At 47.4% G+C, this 21,494-nt stretch overlaps 1 protein-coding gene and 1 pseudogene across 7 annotated transcripts in view; one reads left to right on the top strand and one right to left on the bottom strand.

The window, feature by feature from the left end:
* Nucleotides 1-21,494, top strand: part of KIFC1 (kinesin family member C1) — a 50,700-nt gene that overhangs the window by 13,699 nt on the left and 15,507 nt on the right. Inside the window, exons 3-4 of one of the 7 annotated variants that reach the window (XM_015136111.3) lie at nt 8,000-8,234; nt 17,938-19,246. The exons of 3 other annotated variants lie outside the window; for them this stretch is intronic. Coding sequence is in view for 2 of the 4 variants with exons in the window: in XM_015136109.3 (XP_014991595.3) it covers nt 19,432-19,443 (12 nt within the window). In the remaining 2 variants the exon portion in view is untranslated. Of the gene's footprint in view, nt 1-7,999; nt 8,235-17,937; nt 19,444-21,494 lie in introns of those variants that run through there. 3 more of the 7 variants (XM_015136109.3, XR_013416477.1, XM_078000170.1) reach the window with 3 other exon arrangements.
* LOC717735 (large ribosomal subunit protein eL33 pseudogene) lies at nt 14,921-15,500 on the bottom strand (annotated as a pseudogene).

Genomic DNA, 21,494 nt, shown 5'->3' with positions numbered 1-21,494 from the left:
CAAGGCGGGAGGATCACGAGGTCAGGAGATCGAGACCATCCTGGCTAACACGGTGAAACCCCGTCTCTACTAAAAATACAAAAAAAACCCCCAAAATTATCTGCATGGTGGCAGATACCTGTAGTCCCAGCTACTCGGGAGGCTGAGGCAAAAGAATGGCGTGAACCCAGGAGGCAGAGCTTGCAGTGGGCCGAGATCGAGCCACTGCACCCCAGCCTGGATGACAGAATGAAACTCTATCTCCAGAAAAAAACAAAACACCACAAAACAATACATTGTATTCTTGAAAAATGTTAAGAGATTGAATTTTGTGTTCTCACCACAAAATGATAATTATGTGAGGTAAAGCATATGTTAATTAGCTAGATTTAGTCATTCCAAGTTTATATATGCTTCAAAATAGCATTTAAACGCTATGGAAACTAAGAATTAGGCTGGGCACAGAGGCTCACACCTGAAATCCCAGCGCTTTGGTAGGCCAAGGCAAGAGGATTGTGTGAACCCAAGAGTTTGAAAACAGGTTGGGGGGCCGGGCGCGGTGGCTCAAGCCTGTAATCCCAGCACTTTGGGAGGCCGAGATGGGCGGATGACAAGGTCAGGAGATCGAGACCATCCTGGCTAACACGGTGAAACCCTGTCTCTACTGAAAAATACAAAAAACTAGCCGGGCGAGGTGGCGGGTGCCTGTAATCCCAGCTACTTGGGAGGCTGAGGCAGGAGAATGGCGTGAACCCAGGAGGCGGAGCTTGTAGTGAGCTGAGATCTGGCCACTGCACGCCAGCCTGGGTGACAGAGCAAGACTCCATCTCAAAAAAAAAAAAAAAAAAAAAAATAGAGAAAACAGCTTGGGCAACATAGGCAGACCATGTCTCTGCAAAAAGTGCAAAAAATTAGCTGGGCGTGGTGGCTGGAGCTTGTAGTTCCAGCTATAGGCTGAGGTGGGAGGATCACTGGAGCCCAGGTGTTTGAGACTGCAATGATCCGTGACTATGGCAGTGCACCCCAGTCTGGGCAACACAGTAAAACTGTCTCAAAAAATAATGAAAATAAAAATAAAAAAGCAGGCCAGTCGCAGTGGCTCACGCCTGTAATCCCAGCACTTCGGGAGGCTGATGTGGACGGATCACTTGAGGCCAGGAGCTCAGGCCCAGCTTGGCCAACAAGGAGAAACCCCATCTCTATAAAAAAATACAAAAATTAACTGGACATGGTGGTGCATGCTTGCAGTCCCAGCTACTCTGGAGGCTGAGGCATGAGAATCTCTTGAATTCAGGAGGTTGAAGTTGCAGTGAGCCAAGAAGATCACGCTACTGCATTACAGTCTGGGCAACAGAGCTAGAATTTGTCTCAAAAATAAATAAATAAATAAATAAATATTTAATTAATAAATAACCAAACCAAAACCAAACCATCATGTTGTATATGATAAATACATAAAATGTATCTGTCAATTTAAAAATAATAGGCCTGGCACGGTGGCTCATGCCTATAATCCTAGCACTTTGGAAGGCTGACGCGGGTGGATCACTTGCAGTCAGGAGTTTAAGACCAGCCTGGCCAACATAGCGAAACCCTATCTGTACTAAAAATACAAAAATTACCTGGGTGTGTAATCCCAGCACTTTGGGAGGCCGAGGTGGGCAGATCACGAGGTCAGGAGATTGAGACCATTCTGGCTAACATGGTCTCTACTAAAAAACTACAAAAAATTAGCTGGGCTTGGTGGCGGGTGCCTGTAGTTCCAGCTACTCGGGAGGCTGAGGTAGGAGAATAGCGGAGCTTGTGGTGAGCTAGACTGCGCCACTGCACTCCAGCCTGGGCGACAGAGCAAGACTCTGTCTCAAAAAAAAAAACAAAACAAAAAAAAAACAAAAAACCTGGGTGTGGTGATGGGCTCCTGTAATCCAGCTACTCTGGAGGGTGAGGCAGGAAAATTGCTGGAACCTAGGAGGTGGAGGTTTCATTTACCCGAGATAGCACCACTGCATTCCAGCCTGGGTGACAGAGTGAGACTCTGTCTCTAAATAAATAAATAAATAAATAAATAAATAAATATAATAAAATAGGCCAGGTGTGGTGGCTTATGCCTGTAATCCCTGCACTTTGGGAGGCTGAGGCTCGTGGATCACCTGAGGTCAGGAGTTTAAGACCAGCCTGGCCAACATGGTGAAACTCTGTCTCTACTAAAACTACAAAAATCAGCTGGGTGTGGTGGCACGGGCCTGTAAACCCAGCTACTCAGAAGACTGAGGCAAGAGAATCACTTACACCTGGGAGACAAAGGCCGAAGTGAGCCAAGATTGCACCACTGCACTCCAGCTTGGGCAACAAAGGAAGATTTCATTTCAAAAAAAGAAAATAATAATAATAATCCATAAATAAATAAAGTTTGGAAGAAATTGATGACGTTCGTTGTCTTCAGCAGAGGGCAGTATGTGGATGAGGGATGAAGTGGCAGGGAGACTGTCACACATACCCTTTTTCTTCTTTTACACTTCAAACCCTGCAGTTGTATCATGTATTCAAAAATAAAATAAATGCTTCCAGTACCAATCAAGTCCAGGAAAAAAGCCGAATTGGCCGGGTGCGGTGGCTCATGCCTGTAATCCCAGCACTTTGGGAGGCCAAGGTGGGCAGATCACCTGAGGTCGGGAGTTCGAGACCAGCCTGACCAACATGGAGAAACCCCATCTCTACTAAAAATACAAAATTAGCCGGGCGTGGTGGCACTTGTCTGTAATCCCAGCTACTCAGGAGGCTGAGACAGGAGAATCGCTTCAACCTGGGAGGCGGAGGTTGCCGTGAGCCAAGATCGCGCCATTGCACTCCAGCCTGGGCAATAAGAGTGAAACTCTGTCTCAAAAAATATATATAAAATAAAATAAAAAAGAAAAAAAAGGAAAAAGGCCGAATACGTGTACAATCTGTATGGATGTTGACATATCATATTTATTAGTTATTTACTGAAAGCCATCCACCAGGTTATGCTTTTTTATTTTTGTTTTTTTGAGATAGAGCCTTGCTCCGTCACCCAGGCTGGAGTGCAATGGTGTCATTTTGGCTCACTGCAACCTCCGCCTCCTGGGTTCAAGTGATTCTCCTGCCTCAGTCTCCCTAGTAGCTGTGATTACAGTGAGCTGAGATCACAGGTGTGTGCCACCATGCCTGGCTAATATTTATATTTTTAGTAGAGACAGGGTTTCGCCATTTTGACTAGGCTGGTTTTGAACTCTCAACCTCTAGCCTGTAGTGATCTGCCCCCAATGGCCTTCCAAAGTGCTGGGATTACAGGTGCGAGTCACCTCACTGCACCTAGCCCCAGGTTATTTTTAAAACATACCCTCGTGATTCTTCTCTGTGATGATTCTATGTTTCCAAAGTGTGAAATTTATCAGTACTGAAATTTCCTGTCTTTTTTATTTATTTATATATATTTTTGAGACGGAGTCTCACTCTGTCACCCAGGCTGGAGTACAGTGGTGTGATCTCAGATCACTGCAAGCTCCGCCTCCCAGGTTCACTCCATTCTCCTACCTCAGCCTCCCAAGTAGCTGGGACTACAGGCGCCCACCACCACGCCCGGCTAAGTTTATATATATATATATATATATATATATATATTTTTTTTTTTTTTTTTTTTTGAGATGGAGTCTTGCTCTGCCCAGGCTGGAGTGCTGTGGCGCGATCTTGGCTCACAGCAAGCTCCGCCTCCTGGGTTTATGCCATTCTCCTGCCTCAGCCTCCCGAGTAGCTGGGACTACAGGTGCCTGCCACCACGTCCAGCTAATTTTTTGCATTTTTAGTAGAGACGGGGTTTCATCTTGTTAGCCAGGATGGTCTTGATCTCCTGACCTCATGATCCACCCGCCTCGGCCTCCCAAAGTGCTAGGATTACAGGCGTGAGCCACCACGCCCGGCTAGTTTTTATATTTTTAGTAGAGACGGGGTTTCACCGTGTTAGCCAGGATGGTCTCGATCTCCTGATTACAGGCGTGAGCCACCACGCCCAGCCTTTTTTTTTTTTTTTTTTTTTTTTTTGACATAGAGTCTTGCTCTGTTGTTCAGGCTGGAGTGCAGTAGCAGTATCTCAGCTCACTGCAACCTCTGCCCCCCAGGCTCAAGCAATTCTCCTGCCCCAGCCTCCCAAGTAGCTGGGATTACAGGTGCCTGCCACCACATCCAGCTAATTTTTGTATTTTAGTAGAGACGGGGTTTTGCCATGTTGGCCAGGCTGATCTAGAACTCCTGACCTCAGGTGATCCGCCCAGGATGGCCTCCCAAAGTCCTGGGATTACAGGCATGAGCCACCGTGCCGGACCTGTGTTACTTATTTTAAAAAGAGGGCAAATTGGCCAGGCGTGGTGGCTCACGTCTGTAATCCCAGCACTTTGGGAGGCCGAGGTGGGCAGATCACAAGGTCAGGAGATCGAGACCATCCTGCCTAATACAGTGAAACCCTGTCTCTACTAAAAATACAAAAAATTAGCCGGGCGAGGTGGCAGATGCCTGTAGTCTCAGCTACTCGGGAGGCTGAGGCATGAGAATGGTGTGAACCTGGGAGGCGGAGCCTGTAGTGAGCTGAGATTGCACCAATGCACTCCAGCCTGGGCAACAGAGCGAGACTCTGTCTCAAAAAAAAAAAAAAAAAAAAAAGAGGGTAAATTATTAGTGTTGGTGTGGTATAATGTGAAATATATTTGATCTTTGTTCCCGTTCCCTTCACAGAACTCCTAACACTTGGAATTTCCAGAGTGATGAGTGTCTTTTATTTTTTTTGAGATGGAGTCTTGCTCTTGTCACCCAGGTTGGAGTGCAATGGCATGATCTCGGCTCACTGCAACCTTCACCTCCCAGGCTGAAGCAATTGTCCTGCTTCAGCCTCCCGAGTAGCTGGGATTACAGATGTGTGCCCCCACACCAGGCTAATTTTTGTAGTTTTAGTAGAGATGGGCTTTCATCATATTGGCCAGGCTGGTCTCGAACTCCTGACCTCGTGATCTGCCTGCCTCAGCCTCCTAAAGTGCTGGGATTACAGGTGTAACCCACCTCGCCCGGCTGCTGTTTTATTTTTTAACTTTTTTTTTTTTTTACTCGAATAGAAACAGGCAAATTACTATGTTGTCAGACTGGTTTTGAACCCTTGGGCTCAAGTGATCCTCCTGCCTCTGCTTCCCAAAGTGTTGGGCCCCAGTGCCAGGCCAGGAATGTCTTTTATTATTCATAATGAGCTCTTTCGGATCACACCAGAGTTTATGCTAATGAGATGAGTTAGGGTGAGGCCCCTAAGTAGCCTCAGGATGGGGCTGGTCACCAGAAAGACCAAGGTATTAAAGGAGTAGATTTGGAATTTTCAGCCTCACCCACCAACTTCCAGGAAAAGTAGTGGTGTTTGAAGGTTAAGCTTTATAAAAACTCCTTTTTTGGCCAGGCACGGTGGCTCACACCTGTAATCCCAGCACTTTGGAGGCTGAGGCGGTTGAATCACGAGGTCAGTAGTTTGAGACCAGCCTGGCCAACATAGTGAAACCCCTGTCTCTACTAAAAATACAAAAATTAGCTGGGCGTGGTGGTGCACCCCTGTAGTCCCAGCTACTCGGGAGGCTGAGGCAGGAGAATCACTTGAACCCAAGAGGCAGAGGTTGCGATGAGCCGAGATCAGGCCACTGCACTCCAGCCTGGGCAACAGAGTGCAACTGCCTCTCAAAAGAAGAAAAAAAAAAAGAACTGATGGGCTGGCAGGGTACTGACACTTGGAGGTGCTGGGAGGGTGGTTCCCAGATGGGCCCTGGAAGCGCCAAGTCTCTTCCTCCCCAAAGCTCACTCTATGCATCTTTTAAATCTAGCTATTCATCTATATCTTTTATAATGTCCTTTATAATTAAGTGATAAATGTGTTTCCCTGAGTTCTGTTAGCAATCCTAGCAAATTATGAAGCCAAGGAGGGGGTTGTGGGAACCCTGATTTATAGCGGGTTTGTCAGAAGCCTTGGTCTTGGAATTAGCATCTAAAGTGGGGGGCAGTCTTTTGGGACTCAGCCCTCCACCTGTGGAATCTGATACCATCTACAGGTAGCTAGTGTCTGAACTGAATCGAATAGGACACTCAGTGTTTGCTGGATAACTGCTTGGTGTATGGGGGAAAAGTCCCACACATCTGGTCACAAGTGTTTTGTGTTGTGTGAGCAGACAGGGAGGGTCTTCAGGGATTATAGAAATTTAATCATCCTGAGCAATTGGCTTGTTTTACAACCTCCTGCCCTGCAGCCTCTTTTTTCCTAAACCCTGTGTTGAATGCAGTCACCTGGTTGGTTAAAACTGGCTCCTGGCAGACCCCAGCAACTTGTAGATAAACCCGAGTGAAAGTTCCTCATTACCATGCTGAAGTCTCCATCCCGGGAGGAGCTGCGGCTTCATTCTCATAGCGTGTGACCTGTGTGCGGGCGTGATGATTCACTGTGTTTCCACAACTGGCACCCGTCCTCTACATGCAATGAGGCACCCTCTCCCCTCCCCATCGCCCCCTAAAATCCTCCTGTCACTTCTTTCCGGGGGACACTGCTTTGGAGAATCCTACCAGTGCTATTCTTACTTGTGATGAGTAATTGAACTCCTATTAATTAAAACCTGCCTTGTGGAGAGTCATTTGTTATTTGCCAGGCAAACAAACCCCAGTTTTTTTCAGGTAACAAGAGTATGGTGGAAGAAAACAGTTTATGTCAGGCACCGTGGTGCATGCCTGTAATCCCAGCACTTTGGGAGGCTGAGGCAGGTGGGAGGAACACTTGAGCCCAGGTGTTGGAGACCAGCCTGGACAACATAGTGAGACACCCCTAACTCCACCCCCTTAAAAAAAAAAAAAAAACAGAGGTAATCCCAGCACTTTGGGAGGCTGAGGTGGGCGGATCATCTGAGGTCAAGAGTTGGAGACCAGCCTGGGCAACATGGTGAAACCCTGTCTCTATTCAAAATGTAAACAAATTAGCCAAGCATGGTGTAGGCGCCTATAATCCTAGCTGCTCAGAAGGCTGAGGCAGGAGAATTGCTTGAACCCAGGAGGTGGAGGTTGCAGTGAGCCAAGATCCTGCCATTGCACTCCAGCCTGGGTGACAGATTGAAACTCAGTGTCAAAAAAAACAAAAAACAAAAAAACAAAAAAAAGACGCCGGCCGTGGTGGCTCACACCTGTAATCCTAGCACTTTAGAAGGCTGAAGCAGGTAAATCACCTGAGGTCAGGAGTTCGAAACCAGCCTGGCCAACATGGTGAAACCCCATCTCTATTAAAAATACAAAAATTAGCCGGCTGGGGTGGCACGGGCCTGTAATCCCAGCTACTCGGGAGGCTGAGGCAAGAATTGCTTGAACCTAGGAGGTAGAGGTTGCTCTGAGTTGAGATCCTGCCACTGCATTCCAGCCTGGGTGACAGGGTGGTACTCTGTCTCAAAAAAAAAAAAAAAGTTTGTTTACAGTTGTATAAGGAAGTAGTGAGTCTGTGAGGTTTGTTGAGGCTCAGAAATTAATACCCCAAAATATGCTGACATGCTGAACTGAAGAAGAAACTTCAAGGTTTCTCTGACCTCTCTTCTCAACCGGCTCTCCCACAAGCCAGGATGAGTTGTTCTCTGAAGTTCCTTTATCTGCTTCAAGTCCAGACATATCACAAATAACAATTGTTTTCTCTTCCCCTCCCTATGAGATCAGGAATGGAATCACACCTGAGCAGGTCCTTTCCCAAGACAGTCTGTCTTTCAGGCTCATTGAAATTCCACAGAGAACTATTCAAAAATTAATCTCTATCTCTGGGCCCATTTATTCTCCCTAGTAATCCCCTAGGGCCCCTCAATAGAATTCCTACTCCCTATCCCATAACCTGTTTTGCCAGGATGGTAAATAAGCTCCTGAACTCTGTTGTGGATTGGTTAATCACTCTGTGGTTCTCTCTGTGTACACATTAATCCATTTATATGCCTCTTCTCCAATGCATCTTTTTTTTTTTTTCTAGACTCTCACTCTGTCAACAAGGCTGGAGTGCAATGGCACAATCTCAGCTCACTGCAACCTCCACCTCCTGGGCTCAAATGATTCTCCTGTCTCAGCCTCCCAAGTAACTGGGATTACAAGCACACGCCACTGCGCCCAGCTAATTTTTGTATTTTCACCATGTTTCCAGGCTGGTTTTGAACTCCTGACCTCAGGTGATCCACCCGACTTGACCTCCCAAAGTGCTGGAATTACAGGTGTGAGCCACCGTGCCCAGCCTGCATCTGTCTTTGAGAGTTGATTTTCCAGCCAACCTTCAGAGGGTGAAAGGGAAGTTTTCCTTTGGCCCAGACAGATTCATTATAGCTATTCTACGTAGTTTTCTACTTAAGTATTTCATAATTTCAAAAGAGAAGAAGAGAAGGGAGAAAACTGTTTTACGCTTTCAGTGTGAAGGCCTGGCACTTTTAAGGAATAACAGCTTCTGTGGCCAGACTTTCAGTGTCAGTGCAGACTTTCCCTGGAGAAGTCCAGCCAGATGGGCAGACTGGGCAGATGCTTATACTGATTAGCTAGATTTAGCTAATGGGCAGAGCCGTCACAATGCACTGGTTGAAATGGTGCAAAAAAAAGTAATGTATGGCCTTTTTTTTTTTTTTTTTTTTGGTACAGGATCTGGCTCTGTTGCCCATGCTGGAATACAGTGGCTTGATCTTGGCTCACTGTAACCTCCATTTCCTGGACTCATGCCATCCTCTCACTTCAGCCTTCTGAGAAGCTGGGACTACAGGAATGCACCACCACACCCAGCTAATTTTTGTATTTTTTGTAGAGATGGGGTTTCACCATGTTAACTAGGCTGGTCTTTTTTTTTTTTTTTTTTTTTTTTTTTGAGACGGAGTCTCGCTCTGTCGCCCAGGCTGGAGTGCAGTGGCCGGATCTCAGCTCACTGCAAGCTCCGCCTCCCGGGTTCACGCCATTCTCCGGCCTCAGCCTCCCGAGTAGCTGGGACTACAGGCGCCCGCCACCTCGCCCGGCTAGTTTTTTGTATTTCTTAATAGAGACGGGGTTTCACCGTGTTAGCCAAGATGGTTTCGATCTCCTGACCTCGTGATCCGCCCGTCTCGGCCTCCCAAAGTGCTGGGATTACAGGCTTGAGCCACCGCGCCCGGCCTACTAGGCTGGTCTTGTAACCGCCCAGTATGTTTACTTTGCCTGCTGCCTAGACAGATTTCTCAAGACAGAGGAATTGCAATAGAGAAAGAGTAATTCACGCAGAGCCTGCTGTGTGGGGGACTGGAGTTTTATTATTACTCAAATCAGTCTGCCTGATAATTCGGGGAGCAGAGTTTGTTTTTGTTGTTGTTGTTTTGTTCTGTTTTTTGAGACGGAGTCTCGCTCTGTCGCCCAGGCTGGAGTGCAATGGCAAAATCTTGGCTCACTGCAACCTTCACCTCCCAGGTTCAAGTGATTCTCCTGCCTCAGCCTCAGTAGCTGGGATTACAGGCCTGTGCCACCATGCCCGGCTGATTTTTGTATTTTTAGAGACGGGGTTTCACCATGTTGGCCAGGCTGATCTTGAACTCCTGACTTCAGGTGATCCACCTGCCTCAGCCTCCCAAAGTGCTGAGATTACAGGCACGAGCCACCTCGCCCAGCCTGGGGAGCAGAGTTTTTAAGGACAGCTTGGTGGGCCAGGGGAAGCCAGTGAGCCAGCAGTGCTGATTGGTCAGAGATGAAATCATAGGGAGTCTAAACTGTCTTCTTGTGCTGAGTCAGTTCCTGGGTGGGGGCCATAAGATCAGATGAGCCAGTTAATCAATCTGGGTGGGGCCAGCTGATCCATCAAGTGCAGGGTCTGCAAAATGTCTCAAGCACTGATCTAAGGAGATGTTTAGGGAGGGTCAGAATTTTGTAGCCTTCATCTGCATGACTCCTAAACCATAATTTCTTTCTTTCTGTTTTTTTTTTCTTGAGACAGAGTTTTGCTCTTGTTGTCCAGGCTGGAGTGCAATGGTGCAATCTCAGCTTACTGCAAAATTTCTGCCTCTGGGGTTCAAGCGATTCTCCTGTCTCAGCCTACTGAGTAGCTGGGATTACAGGCACATGCCACCACGCCCAGCTACTTTTTGTATCTTTAGTAGAGATGGGGTTTCATGATATTGGTCAGGCTGGTCTCAACTCCTCAGGTGATCCGCCCGCCTCTGCCTCCTAAAGTGCTGGGATTACAGGCGTGAGCCACTGCACCCGGCCATAAGTGTTTCTTATATTGAATTTGCAACTTGTATAAAAATGAACCAAGACATTGTGAAGTACAGTCACTGTTTTTTTTTTCCTTTTGTGACTAATTTTTCTTAAGGAGCAGTGATCAGGGAAAGGAAGATGCTTCCCTAGAACTCCTCTAGAGGGCATATCTTCCTAGATCTTTGACATTGATTTTCGGAGTGGTAATGGATCTTACACAAGGAGTGGCCATCCCCTAGGAGGCCTGTCCACGCAGATGGAGGGTGTGGTGGTGCTGAGTGATGTCACCCTGGCAGCTTGGACTGGAGACCCTAGAGGGAGGTCTTCATGTCCAAAGGCAGGGATCTGGAAGAAGGGGAATTTATGTGCCCTTTTTTTTTTCTTTTTTTTTTTCTTTTAAGACAGGATCTTACTCTGTCACCCAGGCTGAAGTACAGTGGTGTAATCATTACTCACTGCAGCCTCGACCTCCCAGGCTCAGGTGATCCTCCCACTTCAGCCTCCCGAGTAGCTGGGACTACACCTATGTGCCACCACGCCTGGCTAATTTTTTGTGTTTTTTGTAGAGACAGGGTTTCCCCATGTTGGCCAGGCTGGTCTTGAACTCCTGGGCTCAAGCAATCCATCTGCTTTAGCCTCCCAAAGTGCTGGGACTACAGGCATGAGCTATTGTGCCTGGTCTAGATGGAGTTTTACTCTTGTTGAGTTGGAGTTTTTTTTGAGATGGAGTTTTACTCTTGTTGCCCAGGCTGGAGTCCAGTGACACAATCTCGGCTCACCGCAACCTCTGCCTCCCAGGTTCTAGCAATTCTCCTGTCTCAGCCTCCTGAGTAGCTGGGATTACAGGCATGTACCACCACGTCTGGGTAATTTTGTATTTTTAGTAGAGACGGGGTTTCTCCATGCTGGTCAGGCCAGTCTCGAACTGCCCACCTCAGGTGATCTGCCAGCCTCAGCCTCCCAAAATGCTGGGATTTCAGATTACAGGCATGAGCCACTGCGCCTGGAGTTTTTTTTTTTTTTTTTTTTTTTTTTTTAGGCGGAGTTTTGCTCTTGTTGCCCAGGCTGGAGTGGAATGGTGTGATCTTGGCTCACTGCAACCTCTGCCTCCTGGGTTCAAGCAATTCTCCTGCATCAGCCTCCCAAGTAGCAGGGATTACAGGCGCCCACCACCACGCCCAGCCAATTTTTGTATTTTTAGTAGATATGGCGTTTCACCATTTTGGCCAGGCTGGTCTTGAACTCCTGACCTCAGGTGATCCACCTGCCTCGGCCTCTCAAAGTGCTGAGATTACAGGTGTGAGCCACCACGCTGGGCCTAGACTCCCATTTTTATTTAACATCTTCCATTTCTCATCAAAGAAATGATAATAAAATATAGAAAAGCACAATTCTTTATTTTAACGCCACCTCTAGCTCACTTAAATGACCAATTATTTCCAAGTCTGGATCTGAAAATTTCTATTATGAGAGACTCTCCAGGACCTTCATTCAGTTCCGCGTGTAGTCGTGACATTGTGTGACATTGGCACATGGTTGGAAATAACACTTGTGTAGCAGTTTGAGATGAAATATAGGCGATGCCTGGCTTCTGAAAGTGCCTGCAGGCCTGATGTTATACAAGCATTCTCAGCCCAACTTGCCTCCCCTCCTATTTCTATCTCTGCCTTTAGCTGGATATTTGAATAGTTCAGGGGAAGAAAGGGGTAAAGATGAGATGGCAAAAGACACCCCAGCCTCTGGGCCCAGGGTTCATGTCTGTAATCCCAGCACTTTGGGAGGCTGAGGTGGGTGGATCGCTGAGGTCAGGAGTTTGAGACTAGCCTGGACAACATGGCAAAACCCCGTCTCTATAAAAAATACAAAATTTAGCTGGGCATGGGGTGCAGGCCTGTAGTCCCAGCTATTTGGGGGGGGCTGAAGCAGGAGAATAGCTTGAACGTGAAAGGTGGAGTCTGCAGTGAGCCGAGACTGCGCCACTGCACTCCAGCCTGGGTGACAAAGTGAGACCCTGGCTAAAAACAAACACACAGAAAAATATGTCATGTGTTTTTGAAAGCAAATGTGCTATAATACTGCTTTGATCTGAATGTCCCCCAAAATTCATATGTTGATATTTAATCTCAGCTTTGGTGGTATTAAGAGGTGAGGTTGTTTGGGAAGTAATTAAGTCATGAGGACTCCACTCTCATGAATGAATTAGTGCCTTATTCATTGAGGGAAAGGGCTGGAGGGAAGGGCTGGAGGGGACTAGCTTTGGCCCTTTTTTGTCCTTCCACCATGTAAGGAACACAGCATCTCCTCCGGAGATCATCTCCTCTGGAGGATGCAGCAACAAGGCTCTATGTGAAGAAGAAACCAGGTCCCTCACCAGACACTATATCTGCTGGCACCTTGATCTTTCACTTCCCAACCCTTCAGCTCTGTAAGAAACACATTTCTGTTGTTTATTAATTACTCTGTCACAGGTATTTTGTTATAGTAGCACAGACAAATAATGTTTTATTTTATGTTTACAACCCATAAGGAGGAAAATTCTGGATTTGGAATCTATCTTGGCAAGATAATATACAGATATGATTATAAGAAAATCAGTGAGGTTATAAACAGTAGCTTACCAACATAGGTTGGTATACAAATACAACTTCATATAACAAATATAGTTGACTTGAAGTAAACAAACACAATTTACTATAGCATTCTGACAAATGTAGTTTCCTATAACAAATGATCAAAGCCGTAAGATTCAGGTTACAGTTTTCAGAGTTAGTAGTAGTCAGTTACTGCCAGGTGTAGTGGCTCGAACTTGTAATCCCAGCACTTTGGGAGGCCGAGGCAGGAGGACTGTCTGAGCCCAGGAGTTTGAGACCAGCCTAAGCAACACGGTGAGACCCTGTCTCTATTTTATTTTATTAAAAGTTTTAAAATATTGGCCGGGAGCAGTGCTCACGCTTGTAATCTCAGCACTTTGGGAGGCTGAGGCAGGCAGATCACTTGAGATCAGGAGTTCCAGACCATCCTAGCCAACATGGTGAAACCTCGTCTCTACTAAAAATACAAAAATTAGCCTGGCATGGTGGTGCGCACCTGTAATCCCAGCCACTTGGGAGACTGAGTCAGAGAGTCGTTTGAACCTGGGAGGCAGAGGATGCAGTGAGCCCAGATTGCACCACTGCACTCCAGCCTGGGTGATAGAGTGAGACCCTGTCTTTAAATAAATAAATAAATAAAATATTATTTAAAAAAAGAAGTAGCCTATCTCAGAGGCTATGTGACTTTATCACAGTTTTAAAAATGTAATGGTAAGCCAGGCGTGGTGGCTCACGCCTATAATCCCAGCACTTTGGGAGGTTAAGGCGGGCAGATCATGAGGTCAGGAGTTCGAGGCCAGCCTGGCCAATACAGTAAAACCCCGTTTCCACCAAAAATACCAGAATTAGGTGGGCATGGTGGCGGATGTCTGTAATCCCAGCTACTCAGGAGGCTGAGGCAGGAGAATCGCTTGAACCCAGGAGGCGGAGGTTGACAGAGCAAGACTCCGTTTCCAAAAAATAAAAAAATTTAAAAAATTGAATGGTAGTTACCTTTACTAGAGACTGAGCATACATAAAAGTAATCTTAAATAACTTTTTTGCCTTTGGCCAAATGTTGGTTCATTGTGATCTGGAGTCTACCATGACTATAACTGTATCTGTACCTATATGAATATCTGTACCTGTATCTATACCTACATGAGACTTCATCAAAGTTCTCATCTTGCAATGTTTCCTGTTAAATATCATCATGACTACTTGTAACCTATTTGAATCAAGGCTGAGTTACAGCCTTTTAAGTCTTCGAATAATTTTTTTTTTTTTTTGAGATGGAGTTTTGCCCTCATTGCCCAGGCTGGAGTGCAATGGCACGATCTTGGCTCACCACAACATCCGCCTCATGGGTTCAAGCAATTCTGCCTCAGCCTCCTGAGTAGCTGGAATTACAGGCACACGCCACAATGCCTGGCTAATTTTTTTGTATTTTTAGTAGAGATGGGTGCCACCATGTTGGCCAGCCTGGTCTGGAACTCCTGACCTCAAGTGGTCCTCCTGCCTTGGCCTCCCAAAGTGCTGGGATTAGAGGCATGATCCACCATGCCTGGCTTTTTTTTTTTTTTAAGAGCACAAATCCATGTTTATTTATTGACTTTTCTTTTTTCTTTTTTTTTTTTTTTTTTTTGAGACTCAGCCTCGCTCTGTCGCCCAGGCTAGAGTGCAGTGGCACAATCTCGGCTCACTGCAACCTCCGCCTCCTGGGTTCATGCAGTTCTCTGCCTTAGCCTCCCAAGTAGCTGGGATTACAGGTGCCCGCCACCACACCCAGCATTTTTGTATTTTTAGTAGAGACGGGGTTTCACCATTTTGGTCAGGCTGGTCTTGAACTCCTGACCTCGTGATTTACCCGCCTCAGCCTCCCAAAGTGCCGGGACGACAGGAGTGAGCCACTGCACCCAGCCTATTGACTTTTCATTGGCTTAAATCCTTTTTTTTTTTTTTGAGACGGAGTCTGGCTCTGTCGCCCAAGCTGGAGTGCAGTGGCCAGATCTCCGCTCACTGCAAGCTCCGCCTCCCGGGTTTGCGCAATTTTCCTGCCTCAGCCTCCCGAGCAGCTGGGACTACAGGCGCCCGCCACCTCGCCCGGCTTATTTTTTTTTGTGTTTTTAGTAGAGACGGGGTTTCACCATGTTAGCCAGGATGGTCTCGATCTCCTGACCTCGTGATCCGCCCGTCTCGGCCTCCCAAAGTGCTGGGATTACAGGCTTGAGCCACCGCGCCCGGCCTAGTTTAAATCTTTGAGGGGTACAGCATCGCTCGGATTCTGTGTCCAATAGCCTTAGTGGGAAGATTGCTTCGGAATTTGGCACCAACCATGCCACTGTTTCCGTGGGCCTGAGTTACCTTTCCCCAGATTACTCTGGTTTTGTTTGATTTGCTGCCAGGAGTCACTGTGTTGTTCTTTGCTTTGTATACATAAGTGCATCTCTTGCCCCATTAGAATTCTGTTTCATCTCGGGCATAAACACCTTCAATTTTAAGAAGAGCTATGTGCTCCCTCTGGTTCTGGAGACCCCACTTATAGCCGCCAAAAATGGCCTTGGACCACAACCTTCCAGACATAGTTCCTTTTAGAAGTCCTTTTCCCAGCAGGCCTCCACAGGAGTCAAGATGGTAGGAAGAGCTTTTTTTTTTATTATTATTTTTTATTTTTTATTTTTTGAGACAGAGTTTCACTCTTGTTGCCCAGGCTGGAGTGCAATGGTGCAATCTCGGCTTACTGCAACCTTCGCCTTACAGGTTCAAGCAATTCTCCTGCCTCAGCCTCCTGAGTAGCTGGGATTACAGGCGGCTGCCACCATGCCTGGCTAATTTTTTGTGGGTTTGTTGTTGTTGTTGTTGTTTTGAGACAGAGTCTCGCTCTGTCGCCCAGGCTGGAGTACAGTGGTGCTCTCTGGGCTCACTGCAAGCTCCGCCTCCCGGGTTCACGCCATTCTCCTGCCTCAGCCTCCCGAGTAGCTGGGACTACAGGTGCCCATCACCACGCCCAGCTAATTTTTTGTATTTTTGGTAGAGACGGGGTTCACCATGTTGGCCAGGCTGGTCTCAAACTCCTGACCTCAGGTGATCTGCCCGCCTCAGCCTCCCAAAGTGCTGGGATTACAGGTGTGAGCCACAGCGCCAGGCCAAGCCTGTGGTTCTTCTATTCTCAACAAATGGCATGGTTTGACGGGGAAGGGCATACTCCTTTCTTCCGGGCTTTCCCTGAAATGTGGATACATTACTTCCATTTGTGCTCTATTGGCCAGAGCACCATCCATTGCCATACCTAGTCCCAAGACAGGCTGGGAATTGAGGTCTTCTTTGGTGGCCCTGTGTCTTGCAAAAAACTGGAGGGTTCATTAAGAAGAAAAGATTGGAGAAACAATACTGGGGGGGAAACTAACAGCCTCTATCAAAGGCTCAGTGTCACTATCAATATTATGCTCAGCTGTGAGAGGCTGGACCAAGGTTGAGTGCCTGAACCACAGCACCCTGTGTGGGCAGGACACCCCTGGGCAGGCCTGTAGCACTTGAGGTGGCCCAGCAGGAAACCCTGCCCTGTGGGGCTCTCTATAGCAGATGGTGGCAAACTGCATGATGCACAAGAAAAGGAGTGTTTACTCCTTTTCCCCACGTTGCCCAGGCTGGTCTTGAACTCCTGGGCTCACTCCAGCACAGACTTTGTCCCTGTAAAGCTTCACCCTTCCCCATCCTGGAAGTAGGGAATCCCACCAACTGACAGATTTGAAGGAGACTCCTGCTCCTATCCCCAGGGTAAAGCCTTCGTGGTCTGCCCCCTCCTACCCATCCCGCCAGCCTCGGCTCCCCAGACTGTTCCGTGCTGCAGCCCTTCTCAGTTCTGCACACTTGATGAGCCTGGCTCTGGCCCGTTGTGCCCTGCTGCTGCTGCTCAGGGATACATACAATTGTACAGACTGTGCTAAGAACTTCACATGCATGATCTCTTTTATTTTTTGTTGCTGCCTCTCTGCTCATCTGTACTCCTCACTGGGCTGGAACTTTGAGAAATGGAGGCCCACATCTGTTGTGTTCACTGCTGTATTCCCAGTAAGCAGCACGGTGTGGCACCTTCACAGGTCCTCTGGCTCCAGATCGTTGGCACACAATAAGTGTTTCTTTTTTTTAATTATTATTATTATTGAGAAGGAGTCTCACTGTGTTAGCCCAGGCTGGACTTCAGTGGTGCGATCTCAGTTCACTGCAACCTCTGCCTCCCGGGTTCAAGCAATTCTCCTGCCTCAGCCTCCTGAGTAGCTGGGATTACAGGCACACCACCACAGCCAGCTAATTTTTATATTTTTAGTAGAAATGGGGTTTCACCATGTTGTTCAGGCTGGTCTTGAACTCTTGACCTCAGGTGATCCATCTGCCTCAGCCTCCCAAAGTGCTGGGATTACAAGCGTGAGTCACCAGGCCCAGCCTGAGCTTAACTTTTATGTATGTAAATATTCATGTAACCAAATAGTACAATTTTTAAAGTTATGCTTTCTAATTGATGTTGCTGAAGATGGAAATGCAATTGATCTTGTAAATTGATTTTTTTCCTCTTACTGATCTTTTATCCATCAACCTTGCTAAACTCATTTATCAATTTTATCTGAATTTTACTTTAGGGTTGCTGTACGTGCAATAATTTCATCTGCGAATATTAACATTATTGTTTTTTGTAATCCTTATATATTTGTTGCTTATTGCACTGGCTACAACTTCCATTGTTGTATTGGTGAGGATTATTGAGAGCAGGCATCCTTGCCTTGTTCCCCATCTTGAAAGGAATGCTTTCAACATTTCACCATTATGGTGAGATGTTTTGAGAAATTTTTGAAGATGTCCTTTATCAGCTTCTGGAGTTTTTTTTTTTTTTTTTTTTTTTTTTTTAAATCAATGGGTGTTGAATATTTTGAGTGGCTTTGCTGCATCAATTGGGATGAATAAATTTTCCCCCTTTCATCTGCTAATGGGTCTATATTTCTCCTAGTTTAACTTTTTCTTTTAATTTGATAAATATCTTTAACTATATGTTTCTTCTCAGGTCTCCCTTCTCAGTTACTCCCTTTACCTTCCATTGTCGGTTTTCTCTAGTTTCTTCCTTTACTTTTCTTTTTACTGTGTTCTCTTCTAGCTCTTGCTTTTTGGAGTTTTCCCAGGATATCAAAGGTTGGGGGGATGGCAACATGGTTTTCAGACAGTGTGTCTCCCCACAATCTGCTTCTCTCCACAAGTTTGTTTGAAGCCAAGTTAAAGTAATGGATAGAAGACGGCAGCGTGGGTGCCAGACCTGCCAATTTCCAACTGCACACCAAACCCCGGAACATATGCTTTAGGCCCCTGCCTTTCGGCTTCATAAATAAAACCCTGTCTTGACTACCTCCAGGATTGGATGGAAACTCGGATGAGTAAATATGGTAGAACGACTTTGCAAACTAGCACCTTATTCACACGTAAGGGGTTTCTCTTGTCACCGAGCCTGTTAGAGGCAACGTGAGTTAACAGAAATAGCTCGAATTTTGAAGCTAATGGAATCTAGATCCATTCCCAACCAGCGGTGTGACCTTATACTTACTATTTAACCTTTCTGAACCTGTCTCCATCCATCTATACAAAGAACGTGGCACAATGTAGGAACTCAGTGAATTTTTGAGATTATAAGAGGAGATAATACAGGTCCATAACCTGAAAAACATAAAATACTCCATAAATGGAAGCAGTAAATCTTCCCTGGGCTCGAGACTCCAAAGGCCCTGAGCCCAGCACCAGTAACAGCACCCAGGTAAGTAGGTTGACTGAGAGAAGAGGGCTATAAAAAAAAAATTATTTCCTGAGTTTTGAATCCCCACTGTCAGTCTTCAATGGAGCGCAAAAGTTCCTAAATTTGGTGAGAAATGGCAACATTACCAGGGAATGAACAGACCAGGCCACTAACGTCCACGTGAGGGCTCCAGGAGCCACTTCCGAGCCTAGTCAACCACGACCAGGAGAGGCAGCGCTGGAGCCGCAATCACGTCGACGGAAAACGAGTGCGCTCCCTACTGCAGTCACCAGGAGGCGCTAGTCCAGCCTGTCTACCGGCAATGGTCCTTGTTTGCGCATGCGTGATTTCTTTCCTCCAGCATCCCCGCCCCTCCTCCTCCGGCCGCCACCAGTTACGTTCGGCCAGTTGCGTTCGTGCGGCGACGTCCACGCATTTTTTGACGTAGCGAGCGACGGCGGGGAGCGGAGCGGAAGTCCAGCACGGTTGCCGCTAGAGGAGGGAGGGGTGAGAAGCGTAAGTGGGACCGGAAGTGGAATTAATCCGCTTACCTCTCCGACGCCTGCGAAACAGAAAAGAGAAGGCGCCTGTCGGGCGGGGTGTGGCTTCGGGTGGCGGAGGACGCTGCGATTGGCCCTCGGCTGTGGCGACAGCGACGATTGGTCCCTGCGTGCAGAGCGCGGTGAGAGCGGGTGGCGGCCGTTGGAATTCAAAAGTGGCGGGTGTGGCGCGGGGCTGGTAGCGGCCGGAGCCGCGCGAGTTCTCTACCCTGCTTCGCCAGCGGGCGAGAGAACGCGAGTCCCAGGATCCCCGGAACCCAGTTCTCTTCCACTGCATTCCCCCGGCGCGTGTGGGACCGAGGTGGACATGGATCCGCAGGTGAGTAGGGGGCGGCGCAGGTGTCCTGTCCTGGGGATGGGGACGACGGCTGGCCGCCCCGATGCTGTCGCGCCCCCGGCTCCCGGCCGGCCTTTGTCATGTCTACCGGGAGAGCGAAGGTCCGTGCGGCCCCGCACAAGTGGAAAGGGGCGGAGGCAGGAGTGGAGACGGCAGAGTGCACCCGGGGAGGTCGGAAGGGACGTCTGTCTGTCTTCCCCCAGCTTCAAGTCTCGGGGGCCCCTCCCTTTCATGTCTCCGAGATTTCCCCTTTCGAATTCTCAGGCTCCTCTGACACATTTCCACTTCTTTATTCCTACTCAGGGTGTGATTGCAGTGTGTAAGAAGGGAGAGTTCTGATATGACTTCTTACTTTGGGGACATGGTGTCTGAGGTCACATCCTTGCTGAGGTCCTTTTGTGTTATCGCCTCTCCTCATCACTGCTGCTTCAGAGTGTAGGAAAGGGAGAAGGAGAGTAGGGTAATCTGGGCCGAAAGACTCATTCTCTCTCTCCTTTCCCAAATTTTGCAGATTGCTGCCCAATGAAACTGATTGATTTAGTTCTTTCTCTTAAATGGTGCCCTGCTGCACCCCACAACCATATGCAGCTTCCTCTCTCCAGTGAAGAGAGATGAATGTGTATGACAGCTGGAGTGTACTGATTTCTGATGCCAGGAAAGGTCTCCTGCCTGAATCTTTTGTTTACTGGTATTTCACATTCAGGTTTCCCTAAAGTTAGGATTCCCTTAAGAGAGATTCTTTCTGGGCTGGGCGCGGTGGCTCAAGCCTGTAATCCCAGCACTTTGGGAGGCCGAGACGGGCGGATCACGAGGCCAGGAGATCGAGACCATCCTGGCTAACACAGTGAAACCCCGTCTCTACTAAAAAAATACAAAAAACTAGCCGGGCGAGGTGGCGGGCGCCTGTAGTCCCAGCTACTCGGGAGGCTGAGGCAGGAGAATGACGTAAACCCGGGAGGCGGAGCTTGCAGTGAGCTGAGATCCGGCCACTGTACTCCAGCCCGGGCGACAGAGTGAGACTCCGTCTCAAAAAAAAAAAATAAAAAAAAATAAAGAGAGATTCTTTCTGTCGTGATAACCAGAGAGCAGAGTAGTATGATGTGACAGTGAGAAGTAGTAAAAGCCTTCTCAGATCTACTCATCAAGTATTTACTGAGCACCTACTACATGCCAGGCGCGGTTGTAGGTACTTAGGATGCAGCAGTGAACAAGGGACAAATCGCTGCCATCATGGAGCTGCCATTCTATGGGGATACAGACAACAAATGTAATAAATGAATTATATAACTGCTGGAAGGCCATAAATGCTGTGGAGAAAAGGAGAAATTCAAGGTTAAGGGAGCAGGAGAAGCCAACTGGCGGGATAGAATATTAAATAGGGTGGTCTCAGTAACCCCCATGGAAAAGATGAGTTGAAGGAAGTGAGGGAGATAGACAAGCAGATAGTGAGGGAAGAACATTTCAGGTAGAGGGAATCTGCTAGAGCAGAGTCCCTAAAGAGTTGTAAGGAGGGAAGTGTGGCAGGATTGAAGTGAGCAAGGGGAAAAGTTGTGGGAAAAGAAGTCAGGTAATGGGTAGTGGGGTTGCTGATCACAGTTAGTCCTTGTGGGGGTCATTGTGAGGACTTTTACTCTGAGTGAGATGGGGAATCACTGGACGATTTTAAGCAAAGAGATAATATATGTCAGGTCCAACAGATTTTCACAACCATAGCACCATTGCCTTTTGTTTTGATTTTTTGTTTGCTTCTTGTTTTTTTTGTTTTGTTTTGAGACAGTTTCTTTCTCTGTTCCCAGGCTGGAGTGCAGTGGCGTGATCATGGTTCACTAGAGCCTTAACTTCCTGGGTTCAAGTGATCCTCCCACCTCAGCCTCCTGAGTAGCTGGGACTACAGGCACCTGCCGCTATGCCTGGCTAGTTTTTTGTATTTTTTATAGAGACAGGTTTTGCCATGTTGCCCAGGCTGGTCTGGAACTCCTGGGCTCAAGCAATGCACCTACCTTGGCCTCCCAAAGTGCTGGGATTACAGGCAT

This window comes from Macaca mulatta, chromosome 4, assembly GCF_049350105.2.
Source record: "Macaca mulatta isolate MMU2019108-1 chromosome 4, T2T-MMU8v2.0, whole genome shotgun sequence".
Lineage (NCBI taxonomy): Eukaryota > Metazoa > Chordata > Mammalia > Primates > Cercopithecidae > Macaca > Macaca mulatta.
This window is presented reverse-complemented; position numbering and strand designations above follow the sequence as displayed.